Here is a 17,500-nt window from a genome sequence, read left to right as displayed (position 1 = left end):
TTTTTTTTTTGCAAGGAAACTGCATCACATTTTGGGCCAGTTTATAGATTTGTTTTTAACTGTACATCAAATTTTACTTATTAGTCAAATTTCTTATTTCTTTTTTTACATGTGTATGTGTTTGGTATGACAATAGAACTTATATTTGACCACTTTAAATATGTGATCAATGTTCCTGTTATCAACAGTCTGTTTTTCTGATGACAGTCCCAATAAAGATGCACTTTAAATTCATTCATTGAATGACAAATGATGGAAATTATAGGGAACACTCACTCATTCATTACCTATGTTATTTGATGTTCACTAAGATTAATCATATTCATGAAATGCACCACCCGTAACTATACAAAAGCAGAACCTTGTTTATATATATTACGTGGATAAAATAATACTCCAAAGAACAACCATAGAGAAACTTGTAGGAGAGAAACTGGGTATTTAAATCATGTTAGCAGTATGCGGCAATAATGAAACCTGATTGTCTTAAGTCCGAGAAAATGAAGGCAGCAACACCGCTGCAATGAATGAGTGTCTGATGTTTCAATCATAGTTTCATGAGCCAGAATTTTAATGGTCCACCAGTATGATGACTGCAGATAAGAAGAGGTACATAGATAGGCTTAGTGTGGTGTGGCTTACTTTTTTTTGTTTTGTTTTTTTTTTCCCCCTTCTTCAGGGAAAGGACATATATACTGAGTGGCTCTTGACTTGGAATGTTACTCTATCAACCCATTGAACCCTGTCACCACAGTATTAGGTGAACTGGATGGGGATTGCACAGGCAGAAGCATAATACTGTGACAGTATAGCACAGCATTGATATTAAAGACACACCATCCAATAAGAAACTGACAAAGTATTCTAGATTGTTACGTATGATGATGTGAGAAAAACAAACCCTGATTTGTAAATGGATTACTAGTACATCAATACTCGAGAAGAAACCATTTAAACATTTTAGTGGACTGGTATATATATTTGGATTTAAGAGAATGCTAGTATTCAAGAAAAACATTACTGTGTTGTGTAGTCTGAGTATTGCAATATTTTTTGGCAGAAGCAAGGATCAAATGAGCTAAGTTTTTGTACCACAACAAAATAGGTACTTTTTTGTGATACATGGAAAGAAAAATAAATCGCCATGAAAATTATTTGTAATTATACTTGTTCAAAAATAATTAACAAGAGCAAGACATACACTAATATTGTGCAAATATAAGTATTAAAATTCATTTGGCAATATCTGTGGGGAATATGTGTAACAGTGTAACATAGTTTTTATCCTGACACACAGTAGAATCTTAAAATTCCCTAAACAATGAATAAAATTCTTAAAAGAAGTGTGAAAGATTAATAGTGTCAAAATGATTGGCTTCCATTAAACCTTTCAAATGGTACTCTACAGCACATTCAAAAATTGTAATTTACATTTATATTGCAAAAAATAGTTCCTATAAGTGATCAGTACATTTACAGATGTGAAATACTTCTATTTTTTTTTTATATAGATAGAGATATATCTAGATATAGACATAGGTATCTCGTCCCTTATTGCATGCCTTTTTTTTTAATAATATAAACATGCTGAATGGGTGGTCTATTCTGCTGACCACTGTCCTTTCATTCTTGCCTTTTGTGGATCATTCTTTCTTTGCTGACTTGGTAACGCTGGATGGGTCGTGTTATTATCTTAGAGTTCTACTTGATCATATTCTTGTGTAACAGTGTGCTGTATTTTAAAATCCACTTACTCGGGCAGACACAGCCATGTTTTTTGACACAGATACTGGAAGGGTTGTGCCTGTGTTAACATCACAATTACACAACTATGTATATTTTCTTCTCTAGGTGGAGAAAATCTCCATGAGCATTCAGTTCTAGATTTGTGTGTGTGTTTTGAATTGCAAAGTACCCTACACATGGTTAATTTTTTGTGTAAGATAAAGGTTTATCTTACAGATTTTAATTGCATACTGTTTTTATACATAAATCTATTCATTACATGGATCGGATATGTGGAGAATCAAAATTGTATGCTACAGCATGCCAATAGTATAGCACACAATTGTGCCTTGGTTTAGCATTAGCCTGGAACTAAAATTCTGCCATATTCCACATACTTTCCAGACATTTTGCCCTTTTGTGTTGTGTTTAATTTTAAAAAAATTTAAATTTTATTTTTTTGCTTCAAAGATGCACTAATTGGGTATTTTTTGACAGCATTAAATGTTCCTCTGACTTTGACAAAAGCTGTCCATGTGTGTCCACAAAATTCTTTCTAGGCCTATACAAAAGTTGTTTTGAAGGGATATGTGTATACTCTTAGAAATAATTGACTTTACGTTGTATATGAGCTATTTCACTTGTAGGGTGTTAGCTAAAAAGATACTCGAATCAAATATATTTGATTTTGGGTTTGATTATAGTAGTGGCAGTATCGGCATCAGCAAAAACCAGCCCATCTGCGCAGGAAACAATCCTAATGGTACTTGGACAACCTTAATATAAGCCATTCTGCACAGGTGCACCCTGTAAAAGTGAAGTATCTGCATAGCTGACTTGTCTTCAGTGTAGAATTAATGACTCAAACAAGTCCTTTTTAGAATAGTGAGCCATAAAACCAGCCATGTGAAGCAGCCTAAATTCTTACAAGACATGCTCACTCAGTCGTCTTTGTTATGCTATTTTTACTGTTTCATTTTTTTTTTCCTCCACTCTCTCTGAGACTGCAAAGCACTTTGGACACATGTAATGGTGAGTGAATGTAGCCTTCAAGGAAAAGTTGCACTTGAAAACAGTCCTTCACAAAAATGTGATTTGTGTGTACAACGTGATGTGATCAAAGAGAAAGTAGAAACACACATCTGGCACTGCCTATAATGTGCATACAAGTCCAGAGAAAATTGTCCATGACTGCTTAAACACACTAAACACATTCATTTTATTTTTACCTCCTCTTTCTGGTCTTTTAATCCTGAGGCACTCAATCTATTTATGTTCACAAATTAACTATGTAAATTTTACTAAATGTTGCATTGTAATGATGTTTAAGCATTTAGACCTCCATTATAATTTTTATTTGTTTACCCCAATTCAAAATTTCTGTAAACTGAGTTGGGTGTTCACCAGGAAACACAGTCAACAAACAATAAAACGCTAAAATTTTAAAACTATTCAAAAGAGTTGTAGCATGGTGTTAGTTTCAGAAAAATTAATAAAAAATTAACAAAAGCAGCAGGTGGAAAGTAGACGGAGCGTGCAGACCAGTCTTGACCAGTTTGTCGCACAATATGCAAATTGGGTGTTGTCAAGGAAGAAGACTGGATTAAACTAAATAAAGACCCCCCCCGTCCCCCCTCCCCATGCTTTACAGCTGTTGTCATAAAGGTGTCCTAAATATTTAATTATGCCTCATTGTTTTAGACGATGGATGAAGCCAGCAGCTATTTAACACTAGAATTACCAGAGCCTACGAAAAAACATGGGTCCGGCCCACATTAAATCCATTTGCACCTCTTCGCCAGCGTCTTTTGTCCTGTAAATGTGCCGATAAAGACGAGCAGCCTACTATTCCATCCCCCCACCGCCTCAGAACGTGCACAAAGTTCTTCCAGCTTATCCCTTGATTGCTTATCTGCTGGAGTGCTGGAGTGGAAATAGTTATTTGGAACATATGTATTTCATGTGTGTTCCGTTTCTACAGTAATCTGTGTAAACACGTTTTTTTTTAAACAAACGTTTCATATTTTAGTAGTAAATGACAAAATATAGGCATAAACTATATAATGTATGAAGCCTGAAGTCCAAAGATCAAATAAACACTTTCACAAGTGGTTCAAGGAAAAGACAACAGCTTCTGTGGCGTAGCGGTAAGATTTACTGACTTGTAATCAAGAGTCCCTGGTTCGATCCCGATTGCCTCCTATATTTGCCGTTTTCAGTAGTGAGTTGCTCTTATTGTTAATATTATACAGTACACACATACACTTGGTTTGCATCTGTAACAGATGGTGTACATTTCACGATCACGATACATACTACCGCCCTAGGGATCCTACACTGTTAGTTTTTATTTGAAACTGGGAATAACTGTAGATGTGTGTGATGTTTTGAGGAAACGGAACTGGACATTCTCTGATCTGGAAGGATTAAAGTTGATACACAAATGCTGGCGAATCGGTCTTCTTCGTATCTTGCCGTCACTTGATTTTTTATTTTTTTTTATTTATTTATTCAGGTTTATTGAGTGTTCCTGCTCACGCTGAATTTAGTATGCACCTTTATGGTCCATGATGTCAAAAAAAAAAAACAAAAAACAGACACATAGGTATATATGATATTTGGAATTTTGTACTCCAGTACATGCAGAGGAAAGAATAGTACAGAGAGGTCAGTTCAGCGCTATATGCAATCATCAAATTCAAATGCTCACAGTTTACACACACACACACACACACACACAAAAGGACCGTCCTTCCTACATTTACAACATGTGTATCTGTTGCAGTGTAACACAAAGGTCTTAACATAGAGGTGTTCAGAGACTTGCATGAAATTCACAGTTTAGTGTCAAACTAGCAAAATACCCACGCTTCGCAGCGGAGAAGTACTGCCTTTTTAAACTGAGGGAAAATATACCAATTTTGTATTTAAGGATCTTTTTGTATGCCACGTTGTCAGGTCAGCCCTCCGGTTGTAATATGACCAAGTTGTGCACTGAACTTACTCTTGAGCATGCAACGTACAGTTGGCCATGTGAAAAGCAATATTGTCACAAATCTCACAGCTTGGATTGCTGCTGTCATAATTGGTTTGTTTTAATGACGTTAGTATTTGCAGGACTTGTGTTGAAGTGACATTCGGCATCTGCCAAGCGTTGTAAGCATACAACCGGTTTCATCGATAACTTCACATCCAGCTTTTGAGAGTTTAAATATTCATAAACATCAAAGTGTCCACTACTCAAATCGTCACCTGTGAATCTAAGATGTTTAAGAGGCATTGGCGGTTCTCCAAAGGTGTAAAATATATTCGCAGGTGAAGGACTGTGCTTAGCATATTCATAAGTAAGGCTGCTGCGCTACTTGGCATGCCTCACATGTAATTGACTGCCTGCCCATATAAGGCCATTCTTCGCTACGGTGTGTTCATTCCTTTCCTTGCTTCGCCAAGGACCATGGGTTCTCCGCTGTTTTATTGTTCATTTATTACAATTTTTATACTTATTGTGTAGGTATTTTACACTTAGTTTACTGTCCAGGTACCCATTTCCTTTATTTAATACAAGGCTTTTCTGCTGTTTTGTTCGTTTATTACAATTACAGTTATTTGATTCCCTTTCTTTGCCTGACTGCCTGCCCATATAAGGCGCTCCGCAGTTTTTTTGTGAAGCAGCCTTTACACAGCTTCTCCACTATTTTATTCTCCTTGCTTCGCGGTTCTCTACTCTTTTTTTATTGTTCGTTTATTATGATTGTTCTAGTTATTGTGTAGCTATTTTAGACTTAGTTTACCGTTCAAGTACCCATTTCCTTTATTTAATTCGCGGGTTCTCCACTATTTTTTTTGTTCCCTTATTACGATTATAGTTATTCATTGATTCCCTTCTTTGGCTGACTGCCTGCCCATATAAGGCGCTCCGCTGTTTTTTTGTGAAGCAGCCTTTACACAGCTTCTCCACTGTTTTCTAAACAAACGCCATATAAGGCCTTCGTTTTTCCTTGCTTCGCCAACTAAGCAACCTCTTTATTTAATCCACGGGTTCTCCGCTGTTTTATTGTTGGGAGCTCTTCCTTCTTTTCTATGTACTGCGGTCACAGTCGGTTCACGTGATTTACGTGGGAGACGTGATGATGTCACATGCAGCTCCGCCCCCCCCACAGCCGTCGAACTAACGTCCATTACAGTATATGGAGAAAAATAGGTTCCAGTTATGACCATTACGCGTAGAATTTCGAAAAGAAACCTGCCCAACTTTTGTAAGGAAGCTGTAAGGAATGAACCTGCCAAATTTCAGCCTTCTACCTACAAGGGAAGTTGGAGAATTAGTGATGAGTGAGTGAGGGCTTTGCCTTTTATTAGTATAGATTACTTCAAATTTAACCTTGAAGCATTCAGCAAAAAAGCTGAAAATTAAATGTCATATAGACCACATTGCACATCTGGAATACTAGCTAGACCAGAATCGTCTTCTAGTTTTTTCATAACTTTAGGCTTACAAATTCACCTTACTAAAAGAATAAGCGTCTGTGTGTCCATCCGGTTGCTATGTCTCCGTCATTCCAAAAGATGGAGGTTCACAAACATTTTTCAATTGACCGTGCATCAGAAAAATTAACATGGATTTTAAAAATCCCATACCAAATGATATATAACAGAGACAGACGAGATGGTAGCACAGCAATAAGAGGTGTAATTTTGCTTGACTTCTCATAGTACTTCCCCCTAGTGCATTATGTGGGAAACTGTAGTATCTCCCTGTCTCTCTCAATTCCACCCCTGGAAACATTCCCTCTTGCTAACCGATAATTCCAAGGAATTGGATGGGACTAAATAAGCAGGTGAGCATTGCCTATGCTGTGTTCTAGCTGAGTAACTTGGATAAAACATGTGGCACAACAACTAACCTCTTGTTTTTTTTAATAAAAAAAAAAATTGATGCATTTGCTCTTCTCTAAAAATTGGCCTCAGTTCTTTTAGCCCTACACATTGGTGTGCCCCTTGCTGCACTTTGTCTAAATCCTCCTCCTCCCTTTTTGGGCAATACTAAATGCATAACAATAAAAATCCTTACCCCAGTAAGGCAGCCATGTTAATTTATTAAAATATGAGTATTCCCTTTGTCTTTTTTGAGACAGACTGTAAGTTTTCTGGAAAAAAGAATATTGTAACAATATGTAAACTTCAATTCTGGCTAATTAGCAGAGTCTATATAATGGATTTTCTGTTCTGGGCATGTTATATCAGTACTTGTAATGGCTACATTTTGCATTTTACTTAAGCTTCTGCCTGCTTGAAGTGACTTTTTTCAGTATATACATATATAGAGACAAAAAAAGTTAAGTGCCATTTTAAATTGTTTTAATTGGGCTTTGCGCCAAAACTCCAATTGGAGTAAATCTGATGACAGTGATATCAGTGGGGTGGGGACATTGGCTTATTGGAAAATTCTGTTAGTATCATCATAGAATACTTTTTACAACATAATACATGTAATACCAGAGCAATTCTGAGTAATCCTTGTTTACCAACAAGGGAGTCAGTGGACCTAAATGATTCTAAAAATGCACTCCACAACATATCTGAGCCACCAAAACAGATAGCAGCTTAAAACAATCATTTGTGCCAGTAGACTGTTCCAGTGTATGGTAAGTATGTACTCATCTGTTAGTCGAGAATAAGGGTTGGCTTTTTTTTTTAAGGCATGGCTTATCCACTGCTATCCAGACAAAGTATTCCCCTCTATCCAGCTCTGAACAGACTGTCCCTGATTTAAATTACTTAACCATTGACCTCAGATGTGAATTTATTTATATTTTTTCCCCTCCTTGAATAAATGCTTAGCCGTCATGTTGAAAATGTTTGTCATTTGTGGAATGAAAATACTACGTCATCCCCTTAGACTTTCATGACAATATCACTGTAGTACTAGGGTGTTGTACCGTGTTAGCCATTATGAATGTAGAGAAAAGCCACACAAAATTACACCTTTTATTGGCTAACTAAAAAGATTACAATATGCAAGCTTTCGAGGCAACTCGGGCCCCTTCTTCAGGCAAGATGTAATACCAATATCAATGGTATTACACCTTGCCTGAAGAAGGGGCCTGAGTTACCTCGAAAGCTTGCATATTGTAATCTTTTTAGTTAGCCAATAAAAGGTGTAATTTTACTTGGCTTTTCTGTACATGACAATATCACCTTAACCATCTTTTCTTAAGAAACATCAAAGTTAAGTAGATGTCTGCTCTGAAGTTTTGTCAGTCTGCAATGTTCTAGCCATGGGGATTGCTTCTTCAAACCATGACCAATAAAAAAGGCAAGACCAGGGTAAGACTGTCCAACACCAAAGTGCATTTCTGCTTCTCCCCCATAATCCACTTGTCCACTTTTTTTTCAATTGCAACCTTTTTACTACTTCAGATTACAAACTTGAATATATAAAAGTAAAGTGCATTCAAAGTGTACAAGGTTATATAGGACAATTAATCAAATTAGTCAATACCACGAGTTGCACAAGAAGGTGTTATACACTCCAAGAACGACTGATTGCATTTATTTTAAATGGAGACTGAGTTCACATTAGATGCTTTCCCAGTGGTGTAAATTTACATGTACTAGATATGACTTTTTAGGATTTGTTTATACTGCACAATTACTTTAAAAAGTGCAGTTAAATTGTTTGTAGAAAGCCTTTTTTGAATGAGGCCCCTGGTCTTGTAATTGTGAAAACTGTCACCTATAGTGCGACTAATTGTGGTGTTGTAAAACCTTGCGTTAAGTAAACACCTTATGGTGTAAACAAGTATTACGTGGGAAAAGTAATGTTGGTGGGAAAACCACTCAAACTTTGTAAGCTGTGCACAATGCAAATGAAAACAATAAAAATGGTAATGGTGGGCAATTATGTCTTTTTGTGCATTATAATAAGTAGGTAATTGATTAAATCATACAATGAACACAATTTTTAGCTTGGAAAATGATGCAACGTTCATTGGATGAAGTTGTTGTCGAATGGTTGCTGCTGGTGGGTTATTGTGAAGTGTTAGAGGAGAGATTTTCATTTGTTGTAATTAAATTAAATATTGTACAGCAAAAGTGTTTACAGGTGAATTGTATATTTTATAAATTACAATATGTCAGCATACACCATGTAAGGTCATGATCCTTATTTAATGTTTTTACAATGTAATAATTACGTGGCATTGGGGGTGGGGGGAAGAAAGTAGTATGTCAAATGTAAGTTTTATTTAATTATTTTTATTTCCCAGATTATTTGAGCATGCAGTATGTAAGACTTGGGAATGTAACTCTCCTTGTGAATCCCAGCCAGGGAGGAGGTAAATGGGCTTGATGGTGTGTTTTGACTTTTCTTAGTTTGTCGTCATGGGAAGGAAAATCTGTTTTGCTAATCATACACACTTGGTATTTTATGTGGGTGTATGCATGTAGTGTGAACTCTCACCACATTGTGTTTCTATCTATCTCTTTCTGTCTTCATGGTTATGTTCATTGTGTAATGCCAAAGATCAAGCAGATATGAAAAATGTTGAGTCTCAGAAATTGGGTCACCATTAATTTTTGTGGTGTCAGTCGTATAATGTTGTACATTAGCTGTAAAATCAGCAAGCAGGCAGGCATTTTCAGAAAAGTTTTAAATTCAGAAGAGAAAAATCAAGTTTGAATGAAGCAAAGAACAGAGATGCCAACAAGATTGTCAGCTTCAATTATTTTAGTCAACAAGGTTGTAAGACTAAGCAATAACACCATGTCCCTTTAATTTCTTAACACTAAACTCCCTGAAGCCTACGAAAATCTTTGTAATACCGGGCCACCTTAAATTCCCTCGCACCTCGTCATTTTGCAAATGTGTCAATCAGCACTGACGGCAGACATCCTGCTCACTCACCCTCCACAGAGGCAGCTGAAGTCAAGTAATATGCAAAATACTTAGAGCTAAAGTCCGTTTTCTGGGAGTAAAGTGTCTGAAATTGTATAGGATAAGTAATATATCATTATTTCAAATGAATACATTTCATGTGTGTTCCGTGCCTACAACGATCTGTGTAAATGTAGGATGACAGAAAATGCGAGGCAAGAAATGTTGAACATACGTTATAGTAATAGCGACATAATTTTAACATAACTTGTAGGATGTGTGAAGCCTAAATATCCAAAAAATGCTTTCACAAAAAGTGTAACAGAACAACTATGCTTTTATTCAAGAGTAAAACTGAAGAAAAAGGAATTATGGCTCAGCTAGAAGCATATGATTCAAGTTACTGTAGAAACAATTTATATAGTAACCAAACATGCCACAAATAAACATAAATACATGATGCAGTTCTGAGTAGCATGATACAATTAAGGTGTGGTTATATATATATATAGGGAATCCATTCCCGGACGTGTTTATCCATTCCCGGGAATTCAGGAATCCTGCATGTCATTCCCGGGAATCCTGGGCTCCCGGGGATAACACACTGCAGGGACATCTCGAATGTGAACGGTTTTAGAACGACCGACACTTTATTTTTAATAAAAATACTGCAATATGTTGACACCAATAAAAGACTAACCTTATCTACAAGCAGTTCATGCTGTCCTAAGAACATGTATCTAGTTCAGGGGTGCCCACACTTTTTCGGCTTGCGAGCTACTTTTAAAATGACCAGGTCGAAATGATCTACCTACATTAAAAATTATATATCTCTATATATAATCTTCATTTGGGTCTTGATCTTTGTTTGTCCGCGAATGAATTAGAGGAAGCACTAGATGGCAGTAGAGAGACAGCTAAAACATAGGCATTGCATTAAGAATCTCCTCCAGGCTTATACTACTGAAGACTGTAGTACTCCAGTCACACCTCAAAACGCAGACATTCCAACTAAACAAATTGTTGTGCTTTAAATTAACTAAAGAGATCTTCATTTAGAACTTGATCTTTGTCCGCGAATTACATGCATGCGTAGACCACCTTCCAGTTTAGTACGTTGTTGTTACTCACGGATGTCAACAATGTGCCGGAATAACGAAAGGGGTGGTGGACAGTATTACGCTGATTAACTCCTGAGGCCTGGTTAGAGAATGAGATTGCCGAAGATTAAAGGTACGTGCCTACGTAACATATGAATGAAAGAAAGACAGTGGGTAAAATGAATGACAACGTAACAGCACGTTCCGGAAATTTATTATTGTTACGTTGTAGCTGCGCGTCTCACAGTTGTACGGTGCCTTGCTCAAATGTCAATGAAGTGATCCCTATTTATGCTTTAAAGAGCCTGGATACCTATGTGTCCCCCTTATACAGCGCAAAGATAAAAAATAAGATTAAATTGAGACAACTTGAGAGAAAATGGCGTTATAAACCATCGGTGCCTTCTGTGATCCTGGGAAATGTAAACTCACTACCAAATAAGATCGACGAACTGGCTGTGCTGGTGAAAAATGTCAGAACCTACAGAGAATGCAGCTTGCTGTGTTTTAGTGAAACATGGCTAACGTCTATCATCCCAGATGCTAACGTGGAGCTACCCGGGTTTAGCACAGTTAGAGCGGACAGAGACGCAAGTACCTGTGGAAAGAAGAAAGGAGGAGGACTCGCTCTCTATGTCAATACAAAGTGGTGCAACTCAGGACATGTAAGCGTTAAAATCTCCACTTGCTGCAGGGACATCGAACTGTTGGCCGTAAGTCTGCGCCCCTATTACTTGCCCAGAGAGTTTGGACACGTGATTGCTGTTATTGTTTACATCCCCCCTCAAGCGAACGCGGAGATGGCGAGTGACATCATCCATTCCGCAGTTGCTAAGTTACAAACGCAGCACCCTGAGGCACTTGTGCTAATCGCTGGAGACTTTAACCATGTAACGCTGGATAAAACATTACCTGCCTTCTCCCAGTATGTGGATTGTAACACTCGGGGAAACAGGACTATTGACCTACTATATGCAAACGTTAAAGACGCATACAGCGCCACCCCACTGCCTGCGCTTGGGAAAGCAGATCATAACCTGGTTCTGCTTCAGCCTCAATACAAACCAAGAGTGAGGGCGCTACCTACAACCACACGCTCATTCAGGAAGTGGTCCCCTGAGGCAGAGCAGGCTCTGAGAGACTGCTTTGGAACTACAGACTGGGATATATTGCTGAGATCACATAGTGAGAACATTGAAGAGGCTGTTGAATGCACAACTGATTACATCAACTTCTGTATGGACATTGTAGTTCCAGTAAGAACAGTATGCTGCTATGCTAACAACAAGCCATGGATTACAAGTGACATCAAGGGCCTTTTGAACCAGAAGAAAAGGGCTTTTAAAGGTGGTGATCAGCATGAGCTGAAGTGCGTGCAGAAGGAACTCGAGTCCAGCTCAGGGTGGCGAAAGAGCAGTACAGGAGAAAGCTGGAGCAGAAGTTGCAGAACAACAGTATGAAGGAAGTGTGGGATGGGATGAAGATTATCACTGGCTGCAGCTCGAAGAGGGGTGCCGCCATCGAGACAGACGTGGAGAGAGCAAACCAAATGAACAACTTCTTTAATAGGTTTGATCACAGTAACCCACTCTCACCTCGAGTACTGCATCCTCCAACCATCCTTCTGCTGATACCAGCATAGGTGAGACATCCCCACCCACAATTACAGCAGCCCAGGTGAGCAGAGAGCTGAAAAGACTTTGTGCCAGCAAAGCAGCGGGTCCAGATGGTGTATCGCCACGATTGCTGAAGGCCTGTGCGTTGGAACTGGGGAGTCCTCTACAGCGCATCTTCAACCTGAGCCTGGAACAGGGAGAGTCCCAGGCTTTGGAAAACATCTTGTATCACTCCTGTCCCAAAGGTATCACGTCCTAGTGAGCTGAATGACTTCCGCCTGTTGCTCTGACGTCACATCTGATGAAGACCATGGAGGCTGCTGCTTCACCACCTGAGGCCACAGGTCCGTCACGCCCTCGACCCTCTGCAGTTCGCATACCAGGAGAAGGTGGGAGCGGAGGATGCCATCATCTATATGCTTCATCGATCCCTCTCCCACCTGGACAGAGGCAGTGGTGCTGTAAGAATTATGTTTTGGACTTCTCTAGCGCCTTCAACACCATCCAACCTCTGCTCCTTAGGGATAAGCTGACTGAGATGGGAGTAGATTCACACCTGGTGGCATGGATTGTGGACTATCTTACAGACAGACCTCAATATGTGCGTCTTGGGAACTGCAGGTCTGACATTGTGTGCAGCAATACAGGGCACCGCAGGGGACTGTACTTTCTCCGGTCCTGTTCAATCTATATACATCAGACTTCCAATATGACTCGAGTCCTGCCACGTGCAAAAGTTCGCTGATGACACTGCTATTGTGGGCTGCATCAGGAGTGGGCAGGAGGAGGAGTACAGAAAGTTAATCAAAGACTTTGTTAAATGGTGCGACTCAAACCACTTACACCTTAACACCAGCAAGACCAAGGAGCTGGTGGTGGATTTTAGGAGGCCCAGGCCCCTCATGGACCCTGTGATCATCAGAGGTGACTGTGTGCAGAGGGTGCAGACCTATAAATATCTGGGAGTGCAGCTGGATGACAAATTGGACTGGACTGCCAATACTGATGCTCTATGTAAGAAAGGTCAGAGCAGACTATACTTTCTGAGAAGGTTGGCATCCTTCAACATCTGCAGTAAGATGCTGCAGATGTTCTACCAGACGGTTGTGGCGAGTGCCCTCTTCTACGTGTGGTGTGCTGGGGTGGCAGCATAAAGATGAAAGACGCCTCACGCCTGGACAAACTTGTTAAGAAGGCAGGCTCCATTGTAGGATTAAAGTTGGACAGTTTAACATCTGTGGCAGAGCGACGGGCACTAAGCAAACTCCTGTCAATCATGAAGAATCCACTGCATCCACTTAACAGTGTCATCTCCAGGCAGAGGAGTAGCTTCAGTGACAGACTTTTGTCACTGTCCTGCTCCACTGACAGACTGAGGAGATCGTTCCTCCCCCACACTATGCGACTCTTCAATTCCACCCGGGAGTAAATGCTAACATTAATTTTATTTTAATTTTTTCATTTTATTACTAATTTAATATTGTTTCTTTGTATCAGTATACTGCTGCTGGATTATGTGAATTTCCCCTTGGGATTAATAAAGTATCTATCTATCTATCTATCTAAGACATCGTGAGAGGAAATGACAGCGTCCTGAAAACAAGATGGACTATGAACGGACAGAAACAGAAATGCTCCTACACCACCACATAATTACTATTCGGACAGTGATTCCGAGTGGGCCGCTCCTATCGAATCAATATCCAAGGGTTTTCTTTTTTAATTTTGTTTCTTTTATAAAAAAATCATAATGCTATGCGATGAAGGGCCCAGTTCACGACTGGCAGCCACGTTTAAACAGGGAGCCCTTCACAGACAACTTTAACTTTAACTCTCTCTCTCTCTCTATATATATATATATATATATATATATATATATATATATATATAGATATATATATAGATATATATATATATATATATATATAGATATATATAGAGAGAGATAGATTATATATATATCTCTATCTCTCTCTCTATATATATATATATATATATATATATATATATATAGCGCATAGTTTTACTGTCAAATAATGCAAAGTGTATGCGACACATGTTTCGCCCTTTACGTTGCGCCACAGCGTGTCGTTTGTTTATTTGACAGCATGTAGATGGGGTAATTACATTCATGGCATTCGTAATCTGAATTACAATCTGATTGTATGGGTGGTTACCTACCAGGTAACGCTTGTGTCGGCAAACATCCGCCACGGTGCCCTCTTCAGTTGCCAGAAGCAGCTCATAGAATGTTGCAAAGTTTTACTGTCAAATAATGCAAAGAGTATGCGACACGTGTTTCGCCTTAATTCTCATCAGGCATACACACTCACTGCACCCCCTCTTGGGGACTGAACCTCGGACGTCCGCATCCGAGGCGAAGCCATGGAGTGTGGTTCGTTTGACAGCATGTAGATTGGTGTAATTACATTCATGGCATTCGTCGTCTGAATCACAATCTGATTGTATTGGTGCATGTGGGATGACCAGTGTGTTAGAAGGAAAGAGATCTCAGACTGGCCGATCTGTATGTCAATCAAGTGGCAAATGCCATAGGGAGGATATATGATAGACTAACGTTTAAAAAAATTTTTTTTGAATGCAACGCGATCTACCTGATCAGATACTGATACACTTGTTCTAAACAACGCCCACGCTTGCCGTTGCTCTGAAACCCCGCCATTTCAGCTTTTACTGATGCATCCAGTTTCTTGTCGTCATTCTGTGAATGCAAGTTTCTTGGCACAAATAACTTGGATGCAGCCGACTGACGCAATGCAATTTCAATTTGCAGTTCGAAGCTGTTGTCTGACAGACGTCAATGAAGTCTGCCCTGGCCCGGCATTCATGAGCTGCCGAGTGCAGACTCCTCCCAGTCCACTATACTCGGTCTTAGTGGGAGCCGGGAGACTGACGACTGCTGCTGGTTGACTGAATTAATCTGCAAAACACTAAACCGTGGGACAAAAAAACCGTGCCGCTTAATTATTTTCAACTATAACTCTGTTATTTCTTAATCGTTTTTTATACTTTCACACGCTATTTATATGCAAGCTTGGCTGTTCCCGGTTTCCCGGGAATTAGAGCAGTTTCATTTCTGGGAATGAAAAATGTCCGGGAATGGATTCCCTAGTTATATAGATTTATTAGGGGAATCCACTAATGCAAATATTCAAAATGGGATAAGAATGTGAATAGTGACACTAATTTTGCACCTGAAAGAGACTGTTACAAAACACCTTAAACCGAACCAATATTTGCAAGGGCAATTGTCTAGAATCATAAGTGGGTCTAAAACTATAAAAGCCAAAAAAAAAGCTTGAAGTATTAATGAGGGAAATGTAGGTGAATAGAAAACCCAAAGGAATTAAAAAAAATTTGGTTAGGTTCAAGTGTCATTCTTTTTGGGTTATGGAGCAATCAAATGTAAAGAATGCTTTTGGAAGGGACCTGGAGATGATCTTTGGGTGGCTACATTTTCTCATTGATTGAAACTGTTAGCTGGCACCTACTCTAAGCATTTTTTTCTTGTAATACAGCTGTGTCAGAATGCTATAAATGTGCAAACTGCAGAAATATTAGGACTTACATTTTTTTTTTCAATTGAGACGCCACGTGTTTCATTTCATTAAGGGATAAATTTAGTTACTGGTCTCTCTTTAGGGGAGACTCCATTGAGGGTCGGTCTGAGTCCTGTTGTGCTGCATTGTTAGCTAAACGCACAAATCTTTCACTGATATTATGAGATATGTAGGAACCTGGCTATGGAGAATTCTATCAGTAAATATTTGCATACCATCTCAAGTAGAGGAATTTCATCATGCACAGATACTCAATCTGCAACAAAAGCCTTGACGCTTTACACTCTTGACTAGCATTGCAGTGAGAGATGATTTTCATGACAAATGCCTAATTAGATGATGTTTGAGGAAAAATTGCTTTATCTCTTGTCTGATACTTTTTTCCTCTGAAATGTTTGCTCATTTTAAAATGAGCGCCAACCAAGGCATCCTTGGTCTGCCATTGTGCGCTCGTTCTGAGAACTGAAGTCCTTTCTGTAGCACTGCTACAGGTTCATTGTAATGATGTTGTTTGTTTGTTTTTTTTTTAAGCAACAATAAACTGCAAGCTGGAGCAAAAATGGTAGCCCTCAAGGACCATTTCAGATCCCTTGAGTTAGCTGTTCCTCTGTTGACCGCTTTACATTGCATTATTATTTGGCCTTTGATTATGGGATAAAAATCCAAAAGGTGGCTGGAAAGAACACCTGCAGCCACTGCATTCCTTATGGATCAGAGTTTGACACCCCATACCAACTTTAGTGTGGGACTCCACACTCTTTATTGAATCTCAGGTTGTCCTGTGATCGATTGAATCAGGGCAAAACTATGGGCTTAGGGATCTTTATGTGATCTTTAAGTTGGGTTGGTAATGCTTTATCCTTGAAATTCTTTGAGATAGTTACTAACTTATCTGGGTTGAGTTGATTAGCAGACAGATATAAAATGTTTTTAGTTCAGCAAAAATAATCCTGTTTGACAGGATAACTTTTAAATCCATATGAATATCATGACCTCCCAATTACCCATATTATAATTTTAAGTAACATGATAGAGTCCAGTAAAAATATACAGCACATATGACTGAAGTCTTTTTATGTGATACATACATGCTGAAGTTGCTACAATTTTTCCAGTCACCCATCCTTACCAAATTTGGAGTGTATTGCAAAAATAGAGTAATCTGAGCCAAAACCCATTTGATTCAGCCAGATGTTTACGTTCATGCAGGGTGAGAACTTTAGGACATCACTTAGTCACATGTTCACTGGTGTTTAACTTCCCCTTGTTCCTCTGCAGAGCGCGTTTAGCCTTTATTCCTGGTATACTGCAATGTTGCAACATCTTTATTTTTAATGGAACAAAATTTGAAGTTATTTTAAAAACTCAATTCGTTACATTGCCAGTCTTCTCAGTTCCATTTCCCGTGCCACTTGTCTTAACATATTGTAGAGGAATCCTCAAGTATGCTTGCCAACTGTTTTTCACCTTCTGTTTTACACGTAGGAGAAGTTTTCACTCGGTAATTTTTTTGGATAAAAATGATTAATTTTCACATTTCTTGTTTCACCAGTCATTCATTAACTTGCAGATAAGAGCAAGATTTAAGAGTAAGGAGCAGTG

The 17,500-nt window shown here is 38.8% G+C and overlaps 1 protein-coding gene across 4 annotated transcripts in view; it reads left to right on the top strand.

The window, feature by feature from the left end:
• The window catches only part of LOC120527343 (disabled homolog 2-like), a 118,167-nt gene that overhangs the window by 61,006 nt on the left and 39,661 nt on the right, over positions 1–17,500 (top strand). For 3 of the 4 annotated variants that reach the window (XM_039750634.1, XM_039750635.1, XM_039750638.1), the window contains one exon: positions 8,994–9,062. The exons of the other annotated variant lie outside the window; for it this stretch is intronic. In XM_039750634.1, the coding sequence (XP_039606568.1) occupies positions 8,994–9,062 (69 nt within the window). The remainder of the gene's footprint in view (positions 1–8,993; positions 9,063–17,500) is intronic. 4 annotated transcript variants of the gene reach the window in all.

The sequence above is a fragment of the Polypterus senegalus genome, chromosome 4 (assembly GCF_016835505.1).
Source record: "Polypterus senegalus isolate Bchr_013 chromosome 4, ASM1683550v1, whole genome shotgun sequence".
Lineage (NCBI taxonomy): Eukaryota > Metazoa > Chordata > Cladistia > Polypteriformes > Polypteridae > Polypterus > Polypterus senegalus.
The sequence above is the reverse complement of the archived record's forward strand: the minus strand, read 5'-3'. Positions and strand labels throughout refer to the sequence as shown.